Source organism: Oncorhynchus kisutch, unplaced genomic scaffold (genome assembly GCF_002021735.2).
Source record: "Oncorhynchus kisutch isolate 150728-3 unplaced genomic scaffold, Okis_V2 Okis02a-Okis13b_hom, whole genome shotgun sequence".
NCBI classification, from domain to species: Eukaryota; Metazoa; Chordata; class Actinopteri; order Salmoniformes; family Salmonidae; genus Oncorhynchus; species Oncorhynchus kisutch.
Window position 1 is genome coordinate 3,611,445 of NW_022261979.1, and position 26,249 is coordinate 3,637,693.

Genomic DNA, 26,249 nt, shown 5'->3' on the forward strand with positions numbered 1-26,249 from the left:
CGGCTTCCAAAAATTCTCTCCAATCGCAAAAAAAGGTGGTCTCACAAGTGAATAAGGGAAACATTTTGCAAGTACCTCTCTCAGTTTGACTGCCACGTAGCTATCAATTGGGCTAGACTCCATGCAAGTTTGTTGCACACCTGTTAGTCAGGCCTAGTTGTGTACTCTGGTGTGATTAATCTATCTATCCAACCAGAAACCACTGAAATGTTACTTTTATATTTTTGCAAATTTTTTTCGTGCTTTTTATATTTCTATGAATGGCGCTAAACTACCCGAACCAGTGGTGAAAATTGAGGTTTTGCATAAACCCTTTGCCTGCTTTCAGAAGTCGAAATATGGAGACATACTTCTTGTGCACTTTGAGGGATTTCTGGAGAGCAATGGCACCATGTTTCATTCCAGGTGACTTGTTGAAACCGATATAAAATGCTCTGTTGATTGGACAAGGTTCCGTTGCCTGTTGCTGCAATCTTAGTCTACTAACCAATGATCAACCAGTCCATCATACTCAAGGGTTGAATTGAGATCTTGAAGTTGGCACAAAAAAAAAACCATTTGCCCACCAAATGAATCCCCTTAATCACACTCCCATAACACCTGCATGTTTGTCGACATTGACAATCGATGTGTTTGTTTTACTGAGTAACCGTTTGGTTAAAGGGACAGTCCAATCAAAAATGGTATTTTGTCAATTAGTCCACCATTAATACAATCCTAAAAATGGTGCATGCCAGAACTGTGTTTTTGCGTGTGAACCAGAGGAGGCTGGTGAGAGAAGCTATAGGAGGATGGGCTCATTTTAATGGCTGGAATTAACAGTATCAAGTATATGGAAACTACATGTTTGACTCCGTTCCATGAATTCCTTTCCAGCCATGACAATGAGCCCATCCTCCCATTGTTCCTCCCACCAGCTGCCACTGGTGTGAAACAGTCCTTTAATTTAGTGGTTACTGATTTTTCATTAAGAACACTGATGGATCTGTGTGACTCTTGTCAGCCGTAACCACAGGGACAAGCAGCCAGTGTGGTTCACCCTGGGGATCTGAGAGGTGATCAAGGGTTGGGATAAGGGGCTGAAGAACATGTGTCCAGGAGGGAGGAGGGAGCTCATTATCCCCCCAGCTCTGGCCTATGGCAAAGAGGGAAAAGGTATTGCACATGTATTAACCTATGACTACCAGTAGCCTAGTGCTTACCTAACCTTTCATACCCAATTACAGAACGTTAGCCTGATCATTAGTGTGAACGTTAGTGTGATCTCCTGAAGCACTGAAATCCATAATTACTTTAATTCGCTAGGTGATTCTTTTGTGTCAAGGGTCAATGTCATCGGATGCACCACAAATGGGACAATGCTTTACTTTTGACTAGTGCGCTCTGGATGAAATAAGTCCACTAGGGAATAGGATGGCATTTGGGAAACAGCCATCGTGTTATATTGCTCACGTGTATTTTGTCAGGTAAAATCCCCCTGAGAGGACGTTGATCTTTGACATTGAGATCATGGAGATTCGGAACGGTCCCAGGTCCCATGAGTCGTTCCAGGAAATGGATCTAAACGATGACTGGAGGCTCTCCAAACAAGATGTAGGCATCAGAGGACTCTACACACGGCAGGGATTAGTGGACCCTCCAGTCACAAGCTACATGTGATTCATGTTTTTGCAAGGCAGAGGATCCCTGGTTCGAGCTCAGTAAGGGACAGGGTACCTAAGGAAGGAAGTGATACTGTTAAGCAAGCTACAGTGATACTGTTACACCAGGATAAACTCAATCAAGCCCAGTATTTGAACCCAGGTCTAGTGATTGTTAATCTCCTGTAGGCAGATTATTTTACTTCTGGGTTACAGAGATGAGGTGTTTGTTAACGTGAGGGTTTTATGTTCTCTCTGTGACAGGTGAAGGAGGAAAGAGTTTGAAAGACATGGCTACCCTGCTAATGATACGCGTCATGAGGCGATGGTGCAGGACTGATTCATATCTTCTAGAGAGTCTACCTACAAACATAATGAGCTGTAGAAGTCTGAAATGAGTTTGCAGTAGGTCAAGCGAATGTCTGTGTTGTTAGCCCAGGTATAAACCAGCCTTTACTCCTATTAACATGTCATTTGAACTGGTTAATCGGTCATGAATGTACCATTAAAGTGTTCTGAGGAGCGCTCAGGATTTACTGCTTTATATTTATGTGATATGGGTATTTTTCAGGCATGAAAATGCCATTTTTTTATGTTTTATTTTTTTATTTAACTAGGCAAGTCAGTGACTTGAACAAATTCTTATTTACAATGACGGTCTACCGGGGAACAGTGGGTTAACTGCCTTGTTCAGGGGCAGAACAATAGATTTGATCCAGCAACCTTTCGGTTACTGGCCTAACACTCTAACCACTAGGCTACCTGCCTCCCCAACTGCCTTGAAGACGTATCATAGAGAACACTAAATCCACCCACTGCATTTCTACCCAATGTGACCCATGTACAGTTATTCACATTCATTTCAATGATTTTCTGTATAGATACATATTTTTGTGTTAGTCTTTAGTTCAAGTCTTTAGTTCAAGTACAAGGCTGATGGTGAATGATGGGGTCACCAGTTTGTAAAGTATCATACAGTATTCATAAGAATATCTGTATATGTCAGCCACTGAAATAAAATGCCTCTTCATAAATCTCTCAGGAGAGTCATGTACTCCCCCCCCCCCCCACCCCCCCACCCCATGGCAAACATGGCCAAGTTGCAACTGTGCCACCAATGCCTCAAGGGAGAGGCACTGATAGTAGAGTACAGGATGAACAGTAGAGGGCACTAATTCTTCTGTTTTCATACCAATACCCAAAGTCCAGAACAACTCCTTTGCTTACTTGGAGAGAACAGTTGAAGTGAAAAGCTCACAGAAGCTATTCCATCACAAATATTTGTCCCCCTTTTTCACACCATCTGTAACATGGGTGAATAAGCAGATTACATAGAGCAACGGGGAATACAGTGTGTACTTCTGCGTGAATCTGAGTTGAAAAAGAATGAACCAGATCATTCCTTTATACTGTACATTTCACTTAACTAAGGTCGTCAGTCAGCCATTATCCAGTCCCGGCACTGTCATTATCAGGTCCCGGCACTGTCATTATCAGGTCATAGCACTGTCATTAGCAACCATTATAAGGTCCTGGCACTGTCATTAGCAACCATTATCAGGTCCTGGCACTGTCATTAGCAACCATGATCAGGTCCTGGCACTGTCATTAACAGCCATGATCAGGTCCTGGCACTGTCATTAGCAACCATGATCAGGTCCTGGCACTGTCATTAGCATCCATGCCGTTCACATGAACCATAATGAGTTACAGTAGCTACCTCGTATCCAGTAAGGAGGAACTGGTCATTCGGATCTATCAATCATTTATTGTAATAAGCCAAGGTAATTCTGTGTCTAATAATGGTGCTCTAAAAGGCAAGAATGTATGATTTAAAAAGAACCCCAGCAGCCCCAGGGAAGCTGCTGTCTAAACATTTCACCACACCCAGAGGCCTAGCAATAGAACAATGACAATGGCTACATCTATTGTGTGGTTCGAGGTCATGCATCCATTGATCTTCTAGAAACCAGAATAAACCAGAATCTTGAAAATTCTAAATGTGTATAGACATCTAGATGCATTTAGACTTCTAGATGTATTTAGACTTCTAGATGTATTTCGACTTTTAGATGTATTTAGACTTTTAGATGTATTTAGACTTCTAGATGTATTTAGACTTCTAGGTGTATTTAGATTTCTAGGTGTATTTAGACTTTTAGACTTCTATTTGTATTTAGACTTCTAGATGTATTTAGACTTCTAGGTGTATTTAGACTTCTAGGTGTATTTAGACTTCTAGATGTATTTAGACTTCTAGGTGTATTTAGACTTCTAGGTGTATTTAGACTTCTAGATGTATTTAGACTTTTAGACTTCTAGGTGTATTTAGACTTCTAGATGTATTTAGACTTTTAGATGTATTTAGACTTCTAGGTGTATTTAGACTTCTAGGTGTATTTAGACTTCTAGATGTATTTAGACTTTAAGATGTATTTAGACTTCTAGGTGTATTTAGACTTCTAGGTGTATTTAGACTTCTAGGTGTATTTAGACTTCTAGATGTATTCAGACTTTTAGACTTCTAGGTGTATTTAGACTTCTAGATATATTTAGACTTTTAGATATATTTGGACTTTTAGATGTATTTAGACTTCTAGGTGTATTTAGACTTTTAGGTGTATTTAGACTTTTAGACTTCTAGGTGTATTTAGACTTCTAGATGTATTTAGACTTCTAGGTGTATTTAGACTTCTAGGTGTATTTAGACTTTTAGACTTCTATTTGTATTTAGACTTCTAGATGTATTTAGACTTCTAGGTGTATTTAGACTTCTAGGTGTATTTAGACTTCTAGATGTATTTAGACTTCTAGGTGTATTTAGACTTCTAGGTGTATTTAGACTTCTAGGTGTATTTAGACTTCTAGATGTATTCAGACTTTTAGACTTCTAGGTGTATTTAGACTTCTAGATATATTTAGACTTTTAGATGTATTTAGACTTCTAGGTGTATTTAGACTTCTAGGTGTATTTAGACACCTAGGTGTATTTAGACACCTAGGTGTATTTAGACACCTAGGTGTATTTAGACTTCTAGGTGTATTTAGACTTCCATCCTAATATGTATATATTTCTTAATTCCATTATTTTACTTTTTAGATGTGTGTATTGTTTTGTATTGTTAGATATTACTGTTGGAACTAGGAACATAAGCATTTTGTTATACCCGCAATAACATTTGCTAAATATGTATATGCGACAAATAACATTTTATTTTATTTGAGATGTATTTAGACTTTTAGATGTATTTAGCTTTCTTCACCATATGTTATTAAGTGAAAATAAAACACAAAGTAAACCAAATAACATATTTACACATTTATTTACAATATTGTATCTCTGAAGTAAACTTTTAGCAGACTGGTAACAATGATGACAGAAGGCATAGTCCATTCAAAACAAATATTTAGAGATCGTGACTAAATAGTAAATATATTATCCACAATAAATATGTAACAAAGGTGTATTAACGTCATATGTAACTCCTGAGTGTGTGTGTGTGTGTGTGTGTGTGTGTGTGTGTGTGTGTGTGTGTGTGTGTGTGTGTGTGTGTGTGTACATACATTGCAGTACAAAGTACAGATGTTTTTTAGTTTTTTTTTTACATTTAAAGTATTATGTGATGTAAACAACTAAATGTAATCTTACAATCTCCTGAACACTAGCTAATGTACATGCTGGCATATCCTTCATTCACATCCTCTGTAAGAGTTCATTACTGCAGTGGTTCCCAACCAGTCGTATTAGGACCCCTGGGGGCACCTGGTCTATCCACAGGGGTACTTGAGAAGACTCATGAGACCATAGGTTTACTGGTAAAATACACATGAGTGGGTACTCTAGGCAGAGCAAAATTCAGTTGGTGGTACAGTAACCCAAAAATGGTTAGGAACCACTGCATTAGTGCATACTAGACCTTAGGTAGCCTAGTACAGTATGAACAGAATCAGAGTAATCCAACATGATCTAAATAAAGGTTGGTTGTATGTGAGTCCTTTATCAAACCACCTCTTCCTTCATATCAAACCACCTCGTCCTTCATATCAAACCACCTCGTCCTTTATCAAACCACCTCGTCCTTCATATCAAACCACCTCGTCCTTCATATCATATCAAACCACCTCGTCCTTCATATCAAACCACCTCGTCCTTCATATCAAACCACCTCGTCCTTCATATCAAACCACCTCGTCCTTCATATCAAACCACCTCGTCCTTCATATCAAACCACCTCGTCCTTCATATCAAACCACCTCGTCCTTCATATCAAACCACCTCGTCCTTCATATCAAACCACCTCGTCCTTCATATCAAACCACCTCGTCCTTCATATCAAACACCTCTTCCTTCATATCAAACCACCTCGTCCTTCATATCAAACCACCTCGTCCTTCATATCAAACCACCTCGTCCTTCATATCAAACCACCCTCGTCCTTCATATCAAAACCACCTCGTCCTTCATATCAAACCACCTCGTCCTTCATATCAAACCACCTCTTCCTTATATCAAACCACCTCTTCCTTTATATCAAACCACCTCGTCCTTCATATCAAACCACCTCGTCCTTCATATCAAACCACCTCGGCCTTATCAAACCACCTCGTCCTTCATCAAACCACCTCGTCCTTCATATCAAACCACCTCGTCCTTTATATCAAACCACCTCGTCCTTCATATCAAACCACCTCGTCCTTCATATCAAACCACCTCGTCCTTCATATCAAACCACCTCGTCCTTCATATCAAACCACCTCGTCCTTCATATCAAACCACCTCGTCCTTCATATCAAACCACCTCTTCCTTCATATCAAACCACCTCTTCCTTCATATCAAACCACCTCGTCCTTCATATCAAACCACCTCGTCCTTTATCAAACCACCCTCGTCCTTCATATCAAACCACCTCGTCCTTCATATCAAACCACCTCGTCCTTTATATCAAACCACCTCTTCCTTCATATCAAACCACCTCGTCCTTTATATCAAACCACCTCTTCCTTCATATCAAACCACCTCGTCCTTCATATCAAACCACCTCTTCCTTCATATCAAACCACCTCGTCCTTCATATCAAAACCACTGTCCTTCATATCAAACCACCTCGTCCTTCATATCAAACCACCTCGTCCTTCATATCAAACCACCTCGTCCTTCATATCAAACCACCTCGTCCTTCATATCAAACCACCTCGTCCTTCATATCAAACCACCTCGTCCTTCATATCAAACCACCTCGTCCTTCATATCAAACCACCTCGTCCTTCATATCAAACCACCTCGTCCTTCATATCAAACCACCTCGTCCTTCATATCAAACCACCTCGTCCTTCATATCAAACCACCTCGTCCTTCATATCAAACCACCTCGTCCTTCATATCAAACCACCTCGTCCTTCATATCAAACCACCTCGTCCTTCATATCAAACCACCTCGTCCTTCATATCAAACCACCTCGTCCTTCATATCAAACCACCTCGTCCTTCATATCAAACCACCTCGTCCTTCATATCAAACCACCTCGTCCTTCATATCAAACCACCTCGTCCTTCATATCAAACCACCTCGTCCTTCATATCAAACCACCTCGTCCTTCATATCAAACCACCTCGTCCTTCATATCAAACCACCTCATGTCCTTCATATCAACCACCTCGTCCTTCATATCAAACCACCTCGTCCTTCATATCAAACCACCTCGTCCTTCATATCAAACCACCTCGTCCTTCATATCAAACCACCTCATGTCCTTCATATCAAACCACCTCGTCCTTCATATCAAACCACCTCGTCCTTCATATCAAACCACCTCGTCCTTCATATCAAACCACCTCATGTCCTTCATATCAAACCACCTCATGTCCTTCATATCAAACCACCTCGTCCTTCATATCAAACCACCTCATGTCCTTCATATCAAACCACCTCGTCCTTCATATCAAACCACCTCGTCCTTCATATCAAACCACCTCATGTCCTTCATATCAAACCACCTCGTCCTTCATATCAACCACCTCAAGTCCATAATCTCAAACCACCTCAAGTCCTTTATCAAACCACCTCATGTCCTTCATATCAAACCACCTCATGTCCTTCATATCAAACCACCTCGTCCTTCATATCAAACCACCTCATGTCCTTCATATCAAACCACCTCGTCCTTCATATCAAACCACCTCAAGTCCATAATCTCAAACCACCTCAAGTCCTTTATCAAACCACCTCATGTCCTTCATATCAAACCACCTCATGTCCTTCATATCAAACCACCTCATGTCCTTCATATCAAACCACCTCGTCCTTCATATCAAACCACCTCATGTCCTTCATATCAAACCACCTCGTCCTTCATATCAAACCACCTCATGTCCTTCATATCAAACCACCTCGTCCTTCATATCAAACCACCTCAAGTCCATAATCTCAAACCACCTCAAGTCCATAACCTCAAACCACCTCAAGTCCTTTATCAAACCACCTCATGTCCTTCATATCAAACCACCTCATGTCCTTCATATCAAACCACCTCATGTCCTTCATATCAAACCACCTCATGTCCTTCATATCAAACCACCTCATGTCCTTCATATCAAACCACCTCATGTCCTTCATATCAAACCACCTCATGTCCTTCATATCAAACCACCTCAAGTCCTTCATATCAAACCACCTCAAGTCCTTCATATCAAACCACCTCAAGTCCTTCATATCAAACCACCTCAAGTCCTTCATATCAAACCACCTCAAGTCCTTCATATCAAACCACCTCAAGTCCTTCATATCAAACCACCTCATGTCCTTCATATCAAACCACCTCAAGTCCTTCATATCAAACCACCTCAAGTCCTTCATATCAAACCACCTCAAGTCCTTCATATCAAACCACCTCAAGTCCTTCATATCAAACCACCTCAAGTCCTTCATATCAAACCACCTCAAGTCCTTCATATCAAACCACCTCAAGTCCTTCATATCAAACCACCTCAAGTCCTTCATATCAAACCACCTCAAGTCCTTCATATCAAACCACCTCAAGTCCTTCATATCAAACCACCTCAAGTCCTTCATATCAAACCACCTCAAGTCCTTCATATCAAACCACCTCAAGTCCTTCATATCAAACCACCTCAAGTCCTTCATATCAAACCACCTCAAGTCCTTCATATCAAACCACCTCAAGTCCTTCATATCAAACCACCTCAAGTCCTTCATATCAAACCACCTCAAGTCCTTCATATCAAACCACCTCAAGTCCTTCATATCAAACCACCTCAAGTCCTTCATATCAAACCACCTCAAGTCCTTCATATCAAACCACCTCAAGTCCTTCATATCAAACCACCTCAAGTCCTTCATATCAAACCACCTCAAGTCCTTCATATCAAACCACCTCAAGTCCTTCATATCAAACCACCTCAAGTCCTTCATATCAAACCACCTCAAGTCCTTCATGTCAAGAAAACAAACACACAAAAACCAATTTAAACAAATGTCAAAATAAGTAATTGACCCTGGCTGGATATATTTGTAACATTAGATACCATGTGCTTTAGGCTGTGTGTGTATGAAATATGAAAACATACTTGAAAATCGATATTGTAGGAGACCTTAACCCACACCTAGTGAAGTGGGATGGTGCCCGTGAGCCCATTTGAGAGGCGTGTACACATGAGAGAGACTTGGTATAGAGAAGTGTGGGGACACTCTCCTGAAGGAAGGTGGTAATATTGTAACCTTTATACCTAATATATTAACCTGGTGATATGCGCAATTGATGAACATTATGAAAGTTATATCTTTAAAAAATGCCTCAAAATATATTCATATTTCATCATCAATGCTCCATGCTCCATAACAGGTGCGGTCTGGCAGGTATAATGATCATGATGTAGCCTGGACTACTTAGCAACAGCAGTCGCAGCAACACTTCCACTGAAGTTGTTATTGTCAGGTATGGTCCCCCGTACTCGTCTGTTCTCCTTAAAACGGCCAGAACGTGAAACTTTGAGATTCCGTCTACAAGTTCTCTCATTGAACATTGGCTCAAACTCTGCATCGTCAAAGGTTTCTGCATCTGGAAAGGTTTCCTTTCCCTTTAAGTCCGGGGTAGATTTGGAGGAGATAGGAGACATCTTCTCCCCAGAAGGTTGGGTCTCACCAGATTCTTGGGTTGTTGGAATACTCTTCCTTGTCACAAATGCTCTCCACCAAGGGTATCTCACAGGCGCTGCCATATCTGGACCATTAAGTTTCACCTGCAAGATACATTAGTGTATGTCAATATAGACAAACTGGTATTGAGAAAAAAGAATCAATCATGCCATAAAAATGCTATCAATAATAGAACATATAGGAAGTCATGTTCATACAGCTGTCATGTAAACATGCTATACGTCAGCTATGGTGGATCATATGTCATACACCTGCCATCAACTCACCTGTATGTTTTCAGCCCTCTGGTGTCTCCTTTAGTATCTCCAAGGGGGTTCAACGTGAGGTTAGTCCTCGGCTGAGGACAACATGACCCGCACACAGACCTTCTCTACAGCTGCATCCACTTGGAAGACTCAATTTACAACATCCAATCAAGGCTTGAATCTACACGAAGGCCAATGTTTTAAGTAGAAAAACGACTGTAAATAACTGACTTCTGATGTATTCCTTGTCACTGAAAGGCAACAAATGTTACAGGTATCGGAATACAGCTGTCTATATCGCCTACAAACAAAACCCCACCCATGCACACCTGATTGGTGCACGTAAAACTGGGAGAGAAGTTACCTCCCTGGAAGCCTGCAGGAAGAATACCTGACCTGACAGCCAGAGTAACACAGTATCTGAGAACTAGACACACAGAAGAAACAATACATGCAAAGTCCTCCACACCCTTACATTTAGAAACAGGGTGACTAATCATGCCTGAGTCCCAAATTGGCAGCCTATTCCCTACATAGTGCACTACTGTTGACCACAGTCCTATGGAACCTGTTCAAAAGTAGTGCACTATATAGGGAATAGGGTGCCATTTGAGACACACTCCATGTGTGTACCCTCAGGTACAGGGCGTCCACCATTGTTGCTCTCTTCAGCACCAGCGCTATTGAGCCATCGTTGTCCTATTGAAGGTGTGGTAGAGTACGTGTGTGTTGTGATTGCATTGCACCATGACGCAGACATTGCTTTGAGCAATTGAATTGTAGCCTATCCTAAACGTACACATAAAAGATTGAGCAAAATGTCATTTTACATCCTTTTAATAAATCAGCATTTGATCAATTACAATCTTAATTGCACCCATCACAAAAATACTTTTAATAAAATGGATTCGTAGAAAGGATTTCAATTATTATCAATAATGGAAAACAGAGAATGTGTAAACTCTGTCGCCATGACGTTATTTGGAGAAGGCGAGCTCCACAACACCTATAGCTGCTCCAGGCAGTTTTATAGTCTGAACATTTACACTTTATGTTTCCTGACTTTAGTATGTGTCAAATAGTGGCAGAACACTACGAGGTCTAGTCCTTACCCATACTAGATGTTTGGCAGTCTACGAGTAGCTATTACTGAACACAAATATAAACGCAACATGTAAAGTGTTGGTTTCATGAGCTGAAATAAGATCCCAGAAATGTTCCATACAGACAAAAAGCTTATTTATCTAAAATGTTGTGCACACATTTATTTACATCCCTGTGAGTATTTTTCCTTTGCCAGGGTAATCCAACCACCAGACAGGTGTGGCATATCAAGAAGCTGGTTAAACAGCATGATCATTACACAGGTGCACCTTGTGCTGGGGACTATAAAAGTTCACTCTAAAATGTGCAGTTTTGTCACAACACAATGCCACAGATGTCGCAGGTTTTGAGGGAGCGTGCAATTGGCAAGCTGACTGCAGGAATGTCCACCAGAGAATTGAATGTTCATTTCTCTACCATAAGCAGGCATAATTTTAGAGAATTTGGCAGTATGTCCAACTGGCCTCACAACCACGTGTAACCGCGCCAGCCCAGGACCTCCACATCCGGCTTCTTTACCTGCGGGATCATCTGAGACCAGCCACCCGGACAGCTGTCTGTAATAAAGCCCTTGTGTGTGGAAAAAAACTAATTCTGATTGGGCAGGGGAGCACCCATGGGTAGGCCTGGGAGGATTTAGGCCCACCCAGTCTTATGAAATCCATAGATAAGGGCCTAATTCAGTTATTGCGACTGATTTCCTTATTTGCACTGTAACTCAGTAAATTCTGTTGAAATTGTTGTATGCTGCGTTAATATTTTTGTTCAGTGTGTGTATATGTATATACATATATTACCCAATGGTATTCCACTAAAGTATGAATATTAATATATATATTATATTAATTACTTTACTAATTCCATGTGTCAATTTAAAAGAATGAGAAGTTTGATTCAAAAGTTCTGTAAACATTTAGGCTCACACACATTTCACCCAAACCAAACCATACACTATAACTCAGCCTATTTTTATAGTACCAGCAAACAGTCGCAGATGGAACTTCAACCGTGCCACTCAAAATAGGTTTCTAACCATTTCCTTACAAGTTTAACCTACTCTGTTTACCAATTCCTTTAGGGTTTTGTTGTATTTTGACAATGGAACACATCGCAGATCCTTGACAACCTATCAGTTTCAGGGGGAAAAAAAGCACATGATGCTGAAAACAAAGAAATCTTCACAAAATAAATTGATCAGCACAGTGCTTCATACATAGACCATCCATCCATATCTCACCCTACAGGATCACACAGTTACTGAGTCATGAGACTCATTGACCAAGAAGCACACAACGAACACACTTGAGCAGACAATCACTATACAGACAGACATCAACCAAGAAGAATGTGTTAGTGTGATGATGCTGGATTTATGGAAACATAAAAACAAACGTTTTTATTGTCACAGACACTGGAAAGGGGCAGTGAAATGTGTTGTTTTACAGGGTCAGCCATGGTAGTACAGCGACCCTGGAGCAAATTAGGGTTAAGTGCCTTGCTCAAAGGCACATTGACTGATTTTTAACCTTGTCGGCTCGGGTATTCAAACCAGCAACCTTCGATTACTGGCCCAACACTTACCGCTAGGCTACTTGACGCCATGAAAGGTGTGTGGAAATGTTGGAATCAATGGCTTTTTCTAAAATGGCACCCTACTCACTATATAGTGTACACTACTGTTAACCAGAGCCCTATGGGGCCTGTTCAGAAGTAATGAAAATAGGGTGCCATTTGAGACGTATCCAGTACCTTGTTCCTCTTAAGGAGAATATGGCAAGATGTGACAACCTTTGACCTTACTGTAACAAGACATGATGTCTGACTGACGTACCACAGACTCAACTCCAACACTCATGCTTATGGGAGAGAAGTAATGGAAGCTCAAATCTGACCACAATAGAAACATTTGGGAATTTTGACATTTCATATGATGACAGACATGATGGCTTGAGATTCCTCTGGTATGGAATAAATCAAACATCCTATTCCTGCCCAGCAACAGACAGGGCTCCAGCCCATCCTGCCCAGCAACAGACAGGGCTCCAGCCCATCCTGCCCAGCAACAGACAGGGCTCCAGCCCATCCTGCCCAGCAACAGACAGGGCTCCAGCCCATCCTGCCCAGCAACAGACAGGGCTCCAGCCCATCCTGCCCAGCAACAGACAGGGCTCCAGCCCATCCTGCCCAGCAACAGACAGGGCTCCAGCCCATCCTGCCCAGCAACAGACAGGGCTCCAGCCCATCCTGCCCAGCAACAGACAGGGCTCCAGTCCTTCAAAACAAGACGTCTTCATGCTCTATCAGGAGCTGTATGATGAGTTTCTGATGCCTCATGTCGTTCAGAGTGGCCAGGGCGTTCTGTTCAGGCGGCTGCATTAACGTCGGACCAAACACAATCCCCAGGTTCTCAGAATTCATGAAATTGTCCTTTTCAAACATGGTGACCCTGTGAGAAAGATGATTATTATATTAGTCAGAAAGGTGAGAAACAACATATGTGTATGTAAGACTACATCACTGATTCAACCCCATGAAGATCAGATGCAGTGTGTGTTTCATCACTTCTTGAGATGCATCATCAGGTAGCGTAGGGTCTCGTAGTGGGCTGGTGGGAGCAGCAGCAGTCCCTCATGGATGGCCTCCAGTCTGGTGTCTGGGTTGGGCATTTCTACCAGGAGGAAGTACTACTGTTAGTTACATTCACCTGATAAATAACCGTGCCACAGACCTGAAAATTTTCCTTAGCTCCCCAAGCTAGTACTTAGCCTTTAGCTCAGTACACAGTCAGTCATTGCGCTGGAGACCCAAGGTGCATTGAGCTAATTGTGGGAATAAGTATGGGCGTACGTACTTGCAGCTTGTATGAATTTGGAGTACACGTGGAATGTGATGACTGGAATGGGCAGGTCTCTCAGATAGAGCTTCAGAGCTCCAGCGATGATGTTGATGTCGTTGTACACATTGGCACTGATGTCTGCCTTCTCGCCATCTGCAGAGATGACACACCAGACACATTATGTACCGACCAGACTGCAGTATATTCACTACAATTACCACAATGCAACATAATTGCCCTTTACACCTCACATAACGACATCCGGCAGTCTGATACGGCTTTCCTGTGCTCATGTGCTTTTCATTTCAACCTATGGACTTTCATGTCTCATAACCTTAAACCAGACCTAAGCTCTGAGGCAAAGGAAATTAAGTTAACCCAAACCTCGGTCAAAGGCGAGCCTCACGTCCTCAATGTGTTCTGAGAAGCCAGACACTCTGTAGAGGCCCTCAGACTGCAGACCTGCAAGCAGCAACACAGAGAGTCGGTTATCTCTACTCTCTGTACCCTCTTTCACCCCATGCAGTCTCTACTAAATAAACTCAACAAGCTCTTTGGATCAACAAAATTATTCAACAAGGGTGGCCTTTATTTCAACCAATGGAGCCTCGAGGCAGATTACAGTACTTTGGGGAAATTACATAATTTGATTAAAATGTTGAATAAGTCTATTATATACACTGTATTTTAGAAATAACACATCCAGTTGAAATAACCCTTTTGAGAGTAGTTCAATAACCCCTTTGAGAGTAGTTCAACAACCCTTTTGAGAGTAGTTCAACAACCCTTTTGAGAGTAGTTCAACAACCCTTTTGAGAGTAGTTCAACAACCCTTTTGAGAGTAGTTCAACAACCCTTTTGAGAGTAGTTCAACAACCCTTTTGAGAGTAGTTCAACAACCCTTTTGAGAGTAGTTCAACACAGTTCAAATGGACAATTTTCTTTGACTAAATGTAGCAATCTCTACCTGGAACAGCCTAAAGAGGACTGGCCACCTCTCAGAGCCTCATTCCTCTCTAGGTTCCTGCCTTTTTAGGGAGTTTTTCCTAGCCACCGTGCTTCTACATCTGCATTGCTTGCTGTTTGGGGTTTTATGCTGGGTTTCTGTATAAGCACTTTGTGACATCTGCTGATGTAAAAATTGATATATAAATACATTTGATTGATTGAATTTGATGCTAATTTAAAAGATTGGTTTACACAGCACTTCATTTAGGAGCCTCCTTAACCCTGGTCCAAGAAAGCCAATACATTTTAGTAATTTAGCAGATGCTTTTATCCAGAGCAACTTACAGTTGTGGGTGCATACATTAAAGTACCGGTCCCCCGTGGGAATCGAACCCACAACCCTGGAGTTGCTAGTCCCATTCTCTACCAACTGAGCCACACAAGACCATATCACAGACATCCATTTTCACCTTGAAATTTGAATATTCTTTCAGTTTAGCTAACAACATGCAGGGTGCACCTGGCTTAAATGTCACAGAAACATTCTAAACGGTACCTCGTAGTTCTATCTCCTTGATACACATGTCCACCACCATGGGCCGTGTGGTGTTGTGGGCCTTGACCAGGGTAGTGAGGTCACAGCTGAACACCTTCTTAATCCTGCGCAGGTCTGGCTGACAGTCGCTGGGCACCAGCTTGGAACACTGCTTGTGTACGTTCAGCCCACAGTCTGAAAACCACAGGTCAGAGAGGTGGTTAGTCAGTGTTAAAATACACACACAAACAAAGATTTATTCCATTCTTATAATCTGACATGATTATGGTCAACTTCTTCTAAAACAACATGTAACACATTACAGAGGGGTTAGAGATAACAAGTAGTACAGGGATTATCCCAATCTCAGAGAGAAAGCCCAGCCAGCTACGGTAAGACCAGGCTGCTTCAATATGCCATGGTGGGCCACGTCACAGCAGAGGGTGTTGGACAGCTGGGGGTGAGAGAGTGGAACACCACCTCTCTGTGTGGCATCACTGTCCCGGTCTGGCCTGCACACACACCGTGACGAAGAGAGCGAGCTGCCTCTCTGGGAGATGGTGGGCCACGTCACAGCAGAGGGTCTTGGACAGCAGGGGGTGAGAGAGCGGAGCACCACCTCTCTTGTGTGGCATCACTGTCCCGGTCTGGCCTGCACACACACCGTGACGAAGAGAGCAAGCTGCCTCTCTGGGAGATGCCACAGGAATGTAACCTAGGTTGAGGTTTCTCTGCCTGCCTGTAAACATACTGTACTTGGGAGTCTCCCTGACTCAATAAGAACATCCAGCTAAATCATTCATCACTGATAGTGGCGTTGTTACTACCAAGAAATACCCAGCATTATTGCTGGTCCGCTGACTGGGGTTCCTTATTCTCAGATACAGACAGATTACAAATAGAGAAAAAACAGAGACTGTCAGACAGAAAAAGATAGATAGAGAGAGAGATAGAGAGAGAGATAGAGAGAGAGATAGATAGAGAGAGAGAGAGATAGATAGAGAGAGATAGATAGAGAGAGAGATAGATAGATAGAGAGAGAGATAGATAGAGAGAGAGATAGAGAGAGAGATAGATAGAGAGATAGATAGATAGATAGAGAGATAGATAGAGAGAGAGATAGATAGAGAGAGAGATAGATAGAGAGAGATAGATAGAGAGAGAGAGATAGAGAGAGAGATAGATAGAGAGATAGATAGATAGAGAGATAGATAGAGAGAGAGATAGATAGAGAGAGAGATAGATAGAGAGAGAGATAGAGAGAGAGATAGAGAGAGAGATAGAGAGAGAGATAGAGAGAGAGATAGAGAGAGAGATAGATAGAGAGATAGATAGAGAGATAGATAGAGAGATAGATAGAGATAGAGAGAGAGAGAGAGAGAGAGAGAGAGAGGAAACACAGAGAGAGGAAACACAGAGAGAGGAAACACAGAGAGAGGAAACACAGAGAGAGGAAACACAGAGAGAGGAAACACAGAGAGAGGAAACACAGAGAGAGGAAACACAGAGAGAGAGATGGGGATAGGGAGGAAGAGAGAAAAGAGAGATGACAGGGAGAAAGAGAGACAATGAGGATAGAAAGCCAGTCATCAGTTGTGTATCTCTGTGTTAGAGATCTGCTTCAGATACGACTGGAAGTACTAAAGAAGTCTCTTCTGATTCCCATAGGGCACAGGGCTGTCTGATGACACCAGTGTTTGCCTGGGGCTTATAAGCATGGCTAATATCTGAACAACAAACCATCTGTCTACAGAGAAAAACAGCCACGTTAGTCCATGTCAGGATTGTATCCAGGCCATAATAGAACCCTGTGTCTATCGCAGAGAGTTTAGGGACTTTCCAAACCTACTTGTCTACTGGTCAACTAGCCTCAATTGTGCTACAGTCTTGCTAAGTTATAAATGTCTGTAATGTATTTATATTGTGTGTCTGAACCCTATACTTCACTGCACCAGTGAAGTACAGGGAAGCAGGTAGGCTAGTGGTTAGAGCGTTGGGCCAGAAATCGAAAGGTTGCTGGAACGAATCCTTGAGCTGACAAAGGTAAAAAAAATCTGTCGTTCTGCCCCTGAACAAGGCAGTTAATCCACTGTTCCCCGATAGGCAGCCATTGTAAATAAGAAATTGTTCTAAACTGGCTTGCCTCGTTATAAAAATACAGTCTGATCTGTTTTTCAGCCAACAAACATTTCAACAAGTTCACTAGGATACAACATTTTTGATCAGTAGAATCATTAGGTGGTGTTCATAAATACTAGGGTTGCAAAGGGTGGTTCATTTACTGGAAACTTTCAAGTTATCACAAGACATCTAGTGGTGCTTTTGGGGTATTTCAGATTATCACAGGTATCTGTAATTATCTCTAGCTCTCTGTGTGTCCTTATTACCTGTACAAATATATAAAGAAATTTTTATTTTACCTTTATTTAACTAGGCAAGTCAGCTAAGAACAAATTCTTATTTTCAATGACGGCCTAGGAACAGTGGGTTAACTGCCTTGTTCAGGGGCAGAACGACAGATTTGTACCTTGTCAGCTCAGGGATTTGAACTTGCAACCTTCCGGTTACTAGTCCAATGCTCTAACCACTAGGCTACCCTGCCGCAAACAGAATGACAACGCTGTTGATCCTAAATATAAACCAGCAACTTAGTGAATACCATTGGTACCATATTAGGGTTTCAGTGTGACATACAGTACCAGTCTAAAGTCTGGACACACCTACTGTACTCATTACAAGGTTTTTAGTTGTACTATTTTCTACATTGTAGAATAATAGTGACGACATCAAACTATGAAATACATATGGAATCATGTAGTAACCAAAAAGTGTTAAATAAATCAAAATGTTTCCACCCTTTGCCTTGATGACAGCTTTGAACACTCTTGGCATTCTCTCAACCTGCTTCATGAGGAATGCTTTTCCAACAGTCTTGAAGGAGTTTCCACGTGTGCTAAGCACTTGTTTCCTTCACTCTGCGGTCCAACTCATTCCAAACCATCTCAATTGGGTTGAGGTCGGGTGATTGTGGAGGCAAGATCATCTGATGCAGCACTCCATCACTCTCCTTCTTGGTCAAATAGCCCTTACACAGCCTGGAGGTGTGTTTTGGGTTGTTGTCCTGTTGAAAGACAAATGATAGTTCCACTAAGCACAAACCAGATGGGATGGAGTATCGCTGCAGAATGCTGTGGTAGCCACGCTGGTTAAGTGTGCCTTGAATTCTAAATCAATCACAGACAGTGTCACCAGAATAACACTCCCACACCTCCTCCTCCATGCTTCATGGTGGGATTTATTTAACCACACATGCAGAGATCATCAGTTTACCTACTCTGCATCTCACAAAGACAAAATCTAAAATTTGGACACGTCAGACCAAAGGACAGATTTCCACCAGTCTAATTTCCACCAGTCTGTGATTGCTTGTGTTTCTTGGCCCAAACAAGTCTCTTCTTATTATTGGTGTCCTTTAGTAGTGGATACTTTGCAGCAATTCAGCCTGATTCACGCAGTCTCTTCTGAACAGTTGATGTTGAGATGTGTCTGTCTGTTCATTGAACTCTGTGAAGCATTTATTTGGGCTGCAATCTGAGGTGCAGTTAAGTTCATTAGTTATCGTCTGCAGCAGAGGTAGCCTAGTGGTTAGAGCGTTGGACTAGTAACCGAAAGGTTGCAAGTTCGAATCCCCGAGCCGACAAGATACAAATCTGTCGTTCTGCCCCTGAACAGGCAGTTAACCCACTGTTCCTAGGCTGTCATTTGTTCTTAACTGACTTGCCTAGTAAAATTAAAATAAAACTCTGGGTCTTCTGTGGCGGTCCTCATGAGAGCCAGTTTCATCATAGTGCTTGATGTTTTTTTTGACTGCACTTGAAGAAACTTAAAATGTTCCTGATGGACTGTCTTTCTCTGCTTATTTGAGCAGTTCTCCCCATAATATGGACTTGGTCTTTTACCAAATAGGGCTATCTTCTGCATACCACCCATACCTTGTCACAGCAGAATAGCTCAAATGCATTAAGGAAAGAAATGCACACCTGTTAATTGAAATGCATTCCAGGTGACTACCTCATGAAGCTGGTTGAGAGAATGCCACGTGTGTGCAAAGCTGTCATCAAGGCAAAGGGTGGATACTTTGAAGAATCTCAAATACCTTCTGATTTATTTAGCACTTTTTTTGGTTACTACATGATTCCATATGTGTTATTTCATTGTTTTGATGTCTTCACTATTATTCTACAGTGTAGAAAATAGTAAAAAGAAAGAAAACTGGTGCCAAACTGGTGGCAGTTGTGACAAAAGTTAATAGTAAATAGTGTCACAGTTCATTGAAAATGCCATCGTTGATTAGATGCTTTTTGCATTATTATGCTGTTCTCTCTTCAACCATATGGTCTATCTACTAGAAACTCATGGACAATATGGTAACTTACCGGTAGCTTTGCAACCCTAAATATTACATCCTTTTATCTGGCAGGAAGCGCCAAGGACAGCTACATGTGTCCCTTTTCACTCAATTTAACTTCAGGATTGGAATGATATGAACAGTATTGTGATATTTTCCCCATGTACTGAAGCACTGAAATGGGTTAAAACCACTCCTTAAAAAGGATCTCCATTACAACGCGATCAAGAAAGCATGACAGCATGGCCAGACAGGATTGTTTTGATCTCGCAGACTGGGACATGTTCCGGGTAGCCTCAGAGAGTAATATGGACATATACGCTGATTCGAGTGAATTTCTAAGAAAGTGTATAGGAGATGTATCTACTGTGACTATTAAAACCTACCCTAACCAGACACTGTGGATAGACGGCGGCATTCGCACAAAACTGAAATCGCAAATCACCACATTTAACCATGGAAAAGGGACTGGGAATATGGCCAAATACAAACAGTGTAGTTATTCCCTCCGCAAGGCAATCAAACAAGCAAAATGTCAGTATAGAGACAAAGTGGAGTCACAGGAGTCACAGACAAGAGATATATGTGGTAGGGTCTACAGACAATCACGGACTACAAAAGGAAAACCACAGCCACCTCACGGACACCAACATCTTGCTTCCGGACAAACTAAACACCTTCTTTGACCGCTTTGAGGATAATACAGTGCCACAGACACGGCCTGCTACCAAGGACTGTGGGCTCTCCTTCTCAGTGGCCGACGTGAGTAAGGCATTCAAAAGTTAACCCTCGCAAGGCTGCCAGCCCAGACGGCATCCCTAGCCACGTCCTCAGAGCATGCGCAGACCAGCTGGCGTGTTAACGGACATATTCCATCTCTCCTTATCCCAGTCTGCTGTCCCCACATGATTCAAGATGGCCACCGTTGTTCCAGTACCCAAGAAGACAAAGGTAACTGAACTAAATGACTATTGCCCCGTAGCACTCACTTGTCATCATGAAGTGCTGAGAGACTAGTCAAGGATCATATCACCTCCACTGTCACCCTAGACCCACTTCAAATGTTCTTACCGCCCCAATAGGTCCACAGACGATGCAATCGCCATCACACTGCCCTATCCCATCTAGACAAGAGGATTACCTATGTAAGAATGCTGTTCATTGACTATAGCTCAGCATTCAACACCATAGTACCCTCCAAGCTCATCATTAAGCTTGAGGCCCTGGGTCTCAACCCCACCCTGTGCAATTGGGTCCTGGACATCCTGATGGGCCACCCCCAGGTGGTGAAGGTAGGAAATAACATCTCCACTTCACTGATCGTCAACAATGGGGCCCCACAAGGGTGCGTGCTCAGCCCCCTCCTGTACTCCCTGTTCACCCATGACTGCGTGGCCATGCACACCTCCTACTCAATCATCAAGTTTGCAGACCACACAACAGTAGTAGGCTTGATTATCAACAATGACGAGACAGCCTACAAGGAGGAGGTGAGGGCACTCGGAGTGTGGTGTCAGGAAAACAACCTCTCACTCAACATCAACAAAACAAAGAAGATGATCTTGGACTTCAGGAAACAGCAGAGGGAGCACATCCACATCAATGGGACAGCAGTGGAGAAGGTGGAAAGTTATGTTCCTCTGTGTACACATCACAGAAGCTGAAATGGTCCATCCACACAGACAGTGTGGTGAAGAAGGCACAACAGCGCCTCTTCAACCTCAAGAGGCTGAAGAAATGTGGCGTGTCACCTAAAACCTTCAAACTTTTACAGATGCACAATTGAGAGCATCCTGTCGGGTGTATCACCGCCTGGTACAGCAACTGTACCTTCCTCAACCACAAGGCTCTCCAAAGGGTGGTGCGTTCTTCCCCTCGCATCACCGGGGGCAAACTACCTGCCCTCCAGGACACCTACAGCACCTGATGTCATAGGAAGGCCAAAAAGATCATCAAGGACAACCACCCGAGCCACTGCCTGTTCACCCTGCTACCATCCAGAAGGCGAGGTCAGTACAGGTGCATCAAAGCTGGGACCGAGAGACTGAAAAACAGCTTCTATCTCAAGGCCATCAGACTTTTAAAATAGCCACTAACACAGAGGCTGCTGCCTACATAGACTCAATCATTGGCCACTTTAATAAATGGATCACCAGTCACAAATAATGCCACTTTAATAATGTTTACATATCTTGCATTCCTCGTTAACATTACTCATATACTGTATTTTATACATTCTATTGCATCTTGCCTATGCCACTATCATTGCTCATCCATATATTTATATATTCTTATTCCATTATTTTACTTAGATGTGTGTATTAGGTAGTTGTGGAATTTTTAGATTACCATGTTAGATATTGCTGCACTGTCAGAACTAGAAGCACAAGCATTTCGCTACACTCACATCTGCTAACCATGTGTATGTGACCAATAAAATTTGATTTGACAGCACAGCCAGCCAGCCAGCACAGCCAGCCTTGTTGCAGTTTTGTGGATACAGTATTTGGATGTCCTTGCTTGACTGGGTGTGTCCCATTGATGCACCTTCTAAGCTCTCTGTGAGCGTCTGTCTTGTTTATAAATAGTTGACAGCCATAGTCGCAGGGCGAACTGGTTTGTCCCAGGTGTCACTGAGGAATGCTAAATTACTACATTTCACAGGCCTCATCCAACCATTGACTTATATGGAACAGACCACATTTCACAGGGCTCATCCAACCATTGACTTATATGGAACAGACCACATTTCACAGGCCTCATCCAACCATTGACTTATATGGAACAGACCACATTTCACAGGCCTCATCCAACCATTGATTTATATGGAACAGACCACATTTCCTGGACTCCATGACATGACATGACATGACTCCATGACATGATCCAGGCTTAGACGTAATATTGTAATACCCTTTTTATTGTCATAGCATTTAAAAATAAATACATTATTAGGCATTTCAAGTTTGATATCTCATGTGTTACAATTAGTCACGACATTAGTCACATGACATGAAACCCAACCGGACAGAGACGTCTGATCAGTCCAATTTGATTGATATTTGATCAAACGTGAATTCTTTAAATAAATCAAAACTTGGAAGTCATTGTTTATTTGTGGTAAACACGGGGGATAAAATGAGACAAAGCCTGGTTACATGGATGATTTATTGAACATGTTAACAGGACTCCGAGGGTCTGATCAGGGATGTTAACAGGACTCCGAGGGTCTGATCAGGGATGTTAACAGGACTCCGAGGGTCTGATCAGGGATGTTAACAGGACTCCAAGGGTCTGATCAGGGATTGGAGTTATTTTCTTTAGGCTTTCATCCCAAATTGCATCCTATTCCCTGTAAAACTTTAGGGTTCTGATCTATGAGCCCTACACACGCGGACTACATAGGGAATAGGGTGATATTTGGGATGGTACTCTAATGTAATGAAGTACCCATGAAAGGTGATGGTAGCTAGGTCAGCAGTGAGCAGTGTTGGGATGTCTGAATGGAAGAGGAGGGTACCTGAGCAGTGGACCCCTTGGGCTATGAGGCCCCACATGAAGTTGGCACAATACTCGCACCAGTGAGGCCCTCGGAAAGTATGAACCTATGAAAGGGTGAGACAACACAGCAATAGATTAGAGTCTGGAAGACACACACGCCACACCTTCTCGCTCTCACTGAACAAACATAACTCTAAATCACACACGCACACAGTAAACAAACATAACTCTAAATCACACATACCTCACTGAACAAACATTATAACTCTAAAATCACACACACATATACACAAACAGACAAACACACAAGATCTGTGAATTTTTTCATTCATTGTATTTCTGGAGGTGAGTTGGCCCCAGGGCAGGTCAGATGGTTTACTGTAGGTGAGTAGGACCCAGGTCAGGTTAGATGGTTACTGTAGGTGAGTAGGACCCAGGGCAGGTCAGATGGTTACTGTAGGTGAGTAGGACCCAGGGCAGGTCAGATGGTTACTGTAGGTGAGTAGGACCCAGGGCAGGTCAGATGGTTACTGTTGGTGAGTAGGACCCAGGGCAGGTCAGATGGTTACTGTAGGTGAGTGGGACCCAGGGCAGGTCAGATGGTTACTGTAGGTGAGTGGGACCCAGGGCAGGTCAGATGGGCTGACAGAGATTCACACACAATGAATCATGTTGTCGTCCAAACTACACATTCTGTATTCGTTCATCAGCTCTTTTGTTTCTTAGATCAAAATGGAGGTTTCACAATGGTTTCTCATAGGGGAGAGAATATTAGCGTCCTGTCCAGGGGGTGTACATACACATCAAGCTGCCTCGCACTACAGAAACAGACTCCTGTCCTATGGGCTGCTCTGGGTCAGACGCGGCTTACTGTCCTATGGGCTGCTTTGGGTCGGACGTGGCTTACTGTCATATGGGCTGCTCTAGGTCAGACGTGGCTTAGACGTGGCTTACTGTCCTATGGGCTGCTCTGGGTCGGACGTGGCTTACTGTCCTACGGGCTGCTCTGGGTCAGACGTGGCTTACTGTCCTATGGGCTGCTCTGGGTCAGACGTGGCTTACTGTCCTATGGGCTGCTCTGGGTCGGACGTGGCTTACTGTCCTATGGGCTGCTCTGGGTCGGACGTGGCTTACTGTCCTATGGGCTGCTCTGGGTCAGACGTGGCTTACTGTCATATGGGCTGCTCTAGGTCAGACGTGGCTTACTGTCCTATGGGCTGCTCTGGGTCAGACGTGGCTTACTGTCCTATGGGCTGCTCTGGGTCAGACGTGGCTTACTGTCATACGGGCTGCTCTGGGTCGGACGTGGCTTACTGTCCTATGGGCTGCTCTGGGTCAGACGTGGCTTACTGTCCTACGGGCTGCTCTGGGTCAGACGTGGCTTACTGTCCTATGGGCTGCTCTGGGTCAGACGTGGCTTACTGTCCTACGGGCTGCTCTGGGTCAGACGTGGCTTACTGTCCTATGGGCTGCTCTGGGTCAGACGTGGCTTACTGTCCTACGGGCTGCTCTGGGTCAGACGTGGCTTACTGTCCTACGGGCTGCTCTGGGTCAGACGTGGCTTACTGTCCTATGGGCTGCTCTGGGTCAGACGTGGCTTACTGTCCTACGGGCTGCTCTGGGTCAGACGTGGCTTACTGTCCTACGGGCTGCTCTGGGTCAGACGTGGCTTACTGTCCTACGGGCTGCTCTGGGTCAGACGTGGCTTACTGTCCTATGGGCTGCTCTGGGTCAGACGTGGCTTACTGTCCTACGGGCTGCTCTGGGTCAGACGTGGCTTACTGTCCTATGGGCTGCTCTGGGTCAGACGTGGCTTACTGTCCTACGGGCTGCTCTGGGTCAGACGTGGCTTACTGTCCTATGGGCTGCTCTGGGTCAGACGTGGCTTACTGTCCTATGGGCTGCTCTGGCTTGGGAAGTAAATATTACACCATGTCAAAATAGAGGGATACTTGTTTACCTGGATGTGCCACAGCTCTTCACACTGTGCTTAGTAATGACAGAGGAATGTCTCTTCAGTAAGGCAGAGAATACTTGTTTGGGTCCCAAATGGCACCCTATACCTTATATAGTGCACTACTTTTTCCTGGTGAAACTAGTCCTCTATCTAGGGAATATGGTGCCATTTGGAACTCAGCCCTGGTCTCTGGTCCCGGTCTACAGTGGAAGGGAGGGAGGGACCCCAAGCCCAGTCTACAGTGGGAGGGACCCCAAGCCCAGTCTACAGTGAGTGGGAGGGACCCCAAGCCCAGTCTACAGTGGGAGGGAGGGACCCCAAGCCCAGTCTACAGTGGGAGGGAGGCAGGGACCCCAAGTCCAATGAGTGACTGTGTATACAAGTCAGATTAAAAGGATTTACGAACAGTCTGGCATCTGTTCCTGCCCGGGCTGCTGGATACATGCAAACCTGTTCACATACACGCAAGCCTGCACCGACCACTTCACTTAAGAGTTATTAGGTTACGTTAGATTGATAAAACAGTACAGATAAGGGCTCTTGACAGGTGCTGAGCAGCCGGGTGGTTTGTTGTTCTGAAATGGGACCAGACACTGGGCTGGAGAGCTGGAGGTTAGGAGGCCATTCTACCCTGCAGGCTCACTGAAACCTGAGACACAATGGCAGGAATGTATTCAGGTGCCCATGAGGAGAGATCGCTTTCTCTCTCTCTCAATTCAATTTAAGGGCTTTATTGGCATGGGAAACATATGTTAACATTGTCAAAGCAAGTGAACCAAATAATAAACAAAAGTGAAATAAACTAAAATTAACAGTAAACATTACAGTCACAAAAGTTCCAAAATAATAAACAAGACATATACAAATGTCATATTATGTGCAAAAATGTCAAGTACAAAA

General features: G+C 43.2%; 1 protein-coding gene and 1 long non-coding RNA gene across 3 annotated transcripts in view; one reads left to right on the forward strand and one right to left on the reverse strand.

The window, feature by feature from the left end:
• Positions 1-13: 13 nt before the first annotated feature.
• On the forward strand, positions 14-2,186 carry LOC109877073 (uncharacterized). Its single transcript, XR_004206647.1, has 3 exons — positions 14-405; positions 1,004-1,155; positions 1,905-2,186. It is a non-coding gene; the product is annotated as an uncharacterized LOC109877073 (long non-coding RNA).
• Positions 2,187-10,879: 8,693 nt separating this feature from the next.
• Positions 10,880-26,249, reverse strand: part of chn2 (chimerin 2) — a 43,535-nt gene continuing 28,165 nt past the window's right edge. The window contains exons 8-14 of one of the 2 annotated variants that reach the window (XM_031812082.1): positions 23,412-23,496; positions 15,505-15,678; positions 14,385-14,462; positions 14,016-14,153; positions 13,727-13,832; positions 13,409-13,610; positions 10,880-13,376 (exon numbers count right to left, since the gene is read on the reverse strand). In XM_031812082.1, coding sequence (XP_031667942.1) covers positions 13,439-13,610; positions 13,727-13,832; positions 14,016-14,153; positions 14,385-14,462; positions 15,505-15,678; positions 23,412-23,496 — 753 coding nt within the window. In that variant the 3' untranslated portion in view covers positions 10,880-13,376; positions 13,409-13,438. Of the gene's footprint in view, positions 13,611-13,726; positions 13,833-14,015; positions 14,154-14,384; positions 14,463-15,504; positions 15,679-23,411; positions 23,497-26,249 lie in introns of both variants that reach the window. The other variant, XM_031812080.1, reaches the window with a different exon arrangement.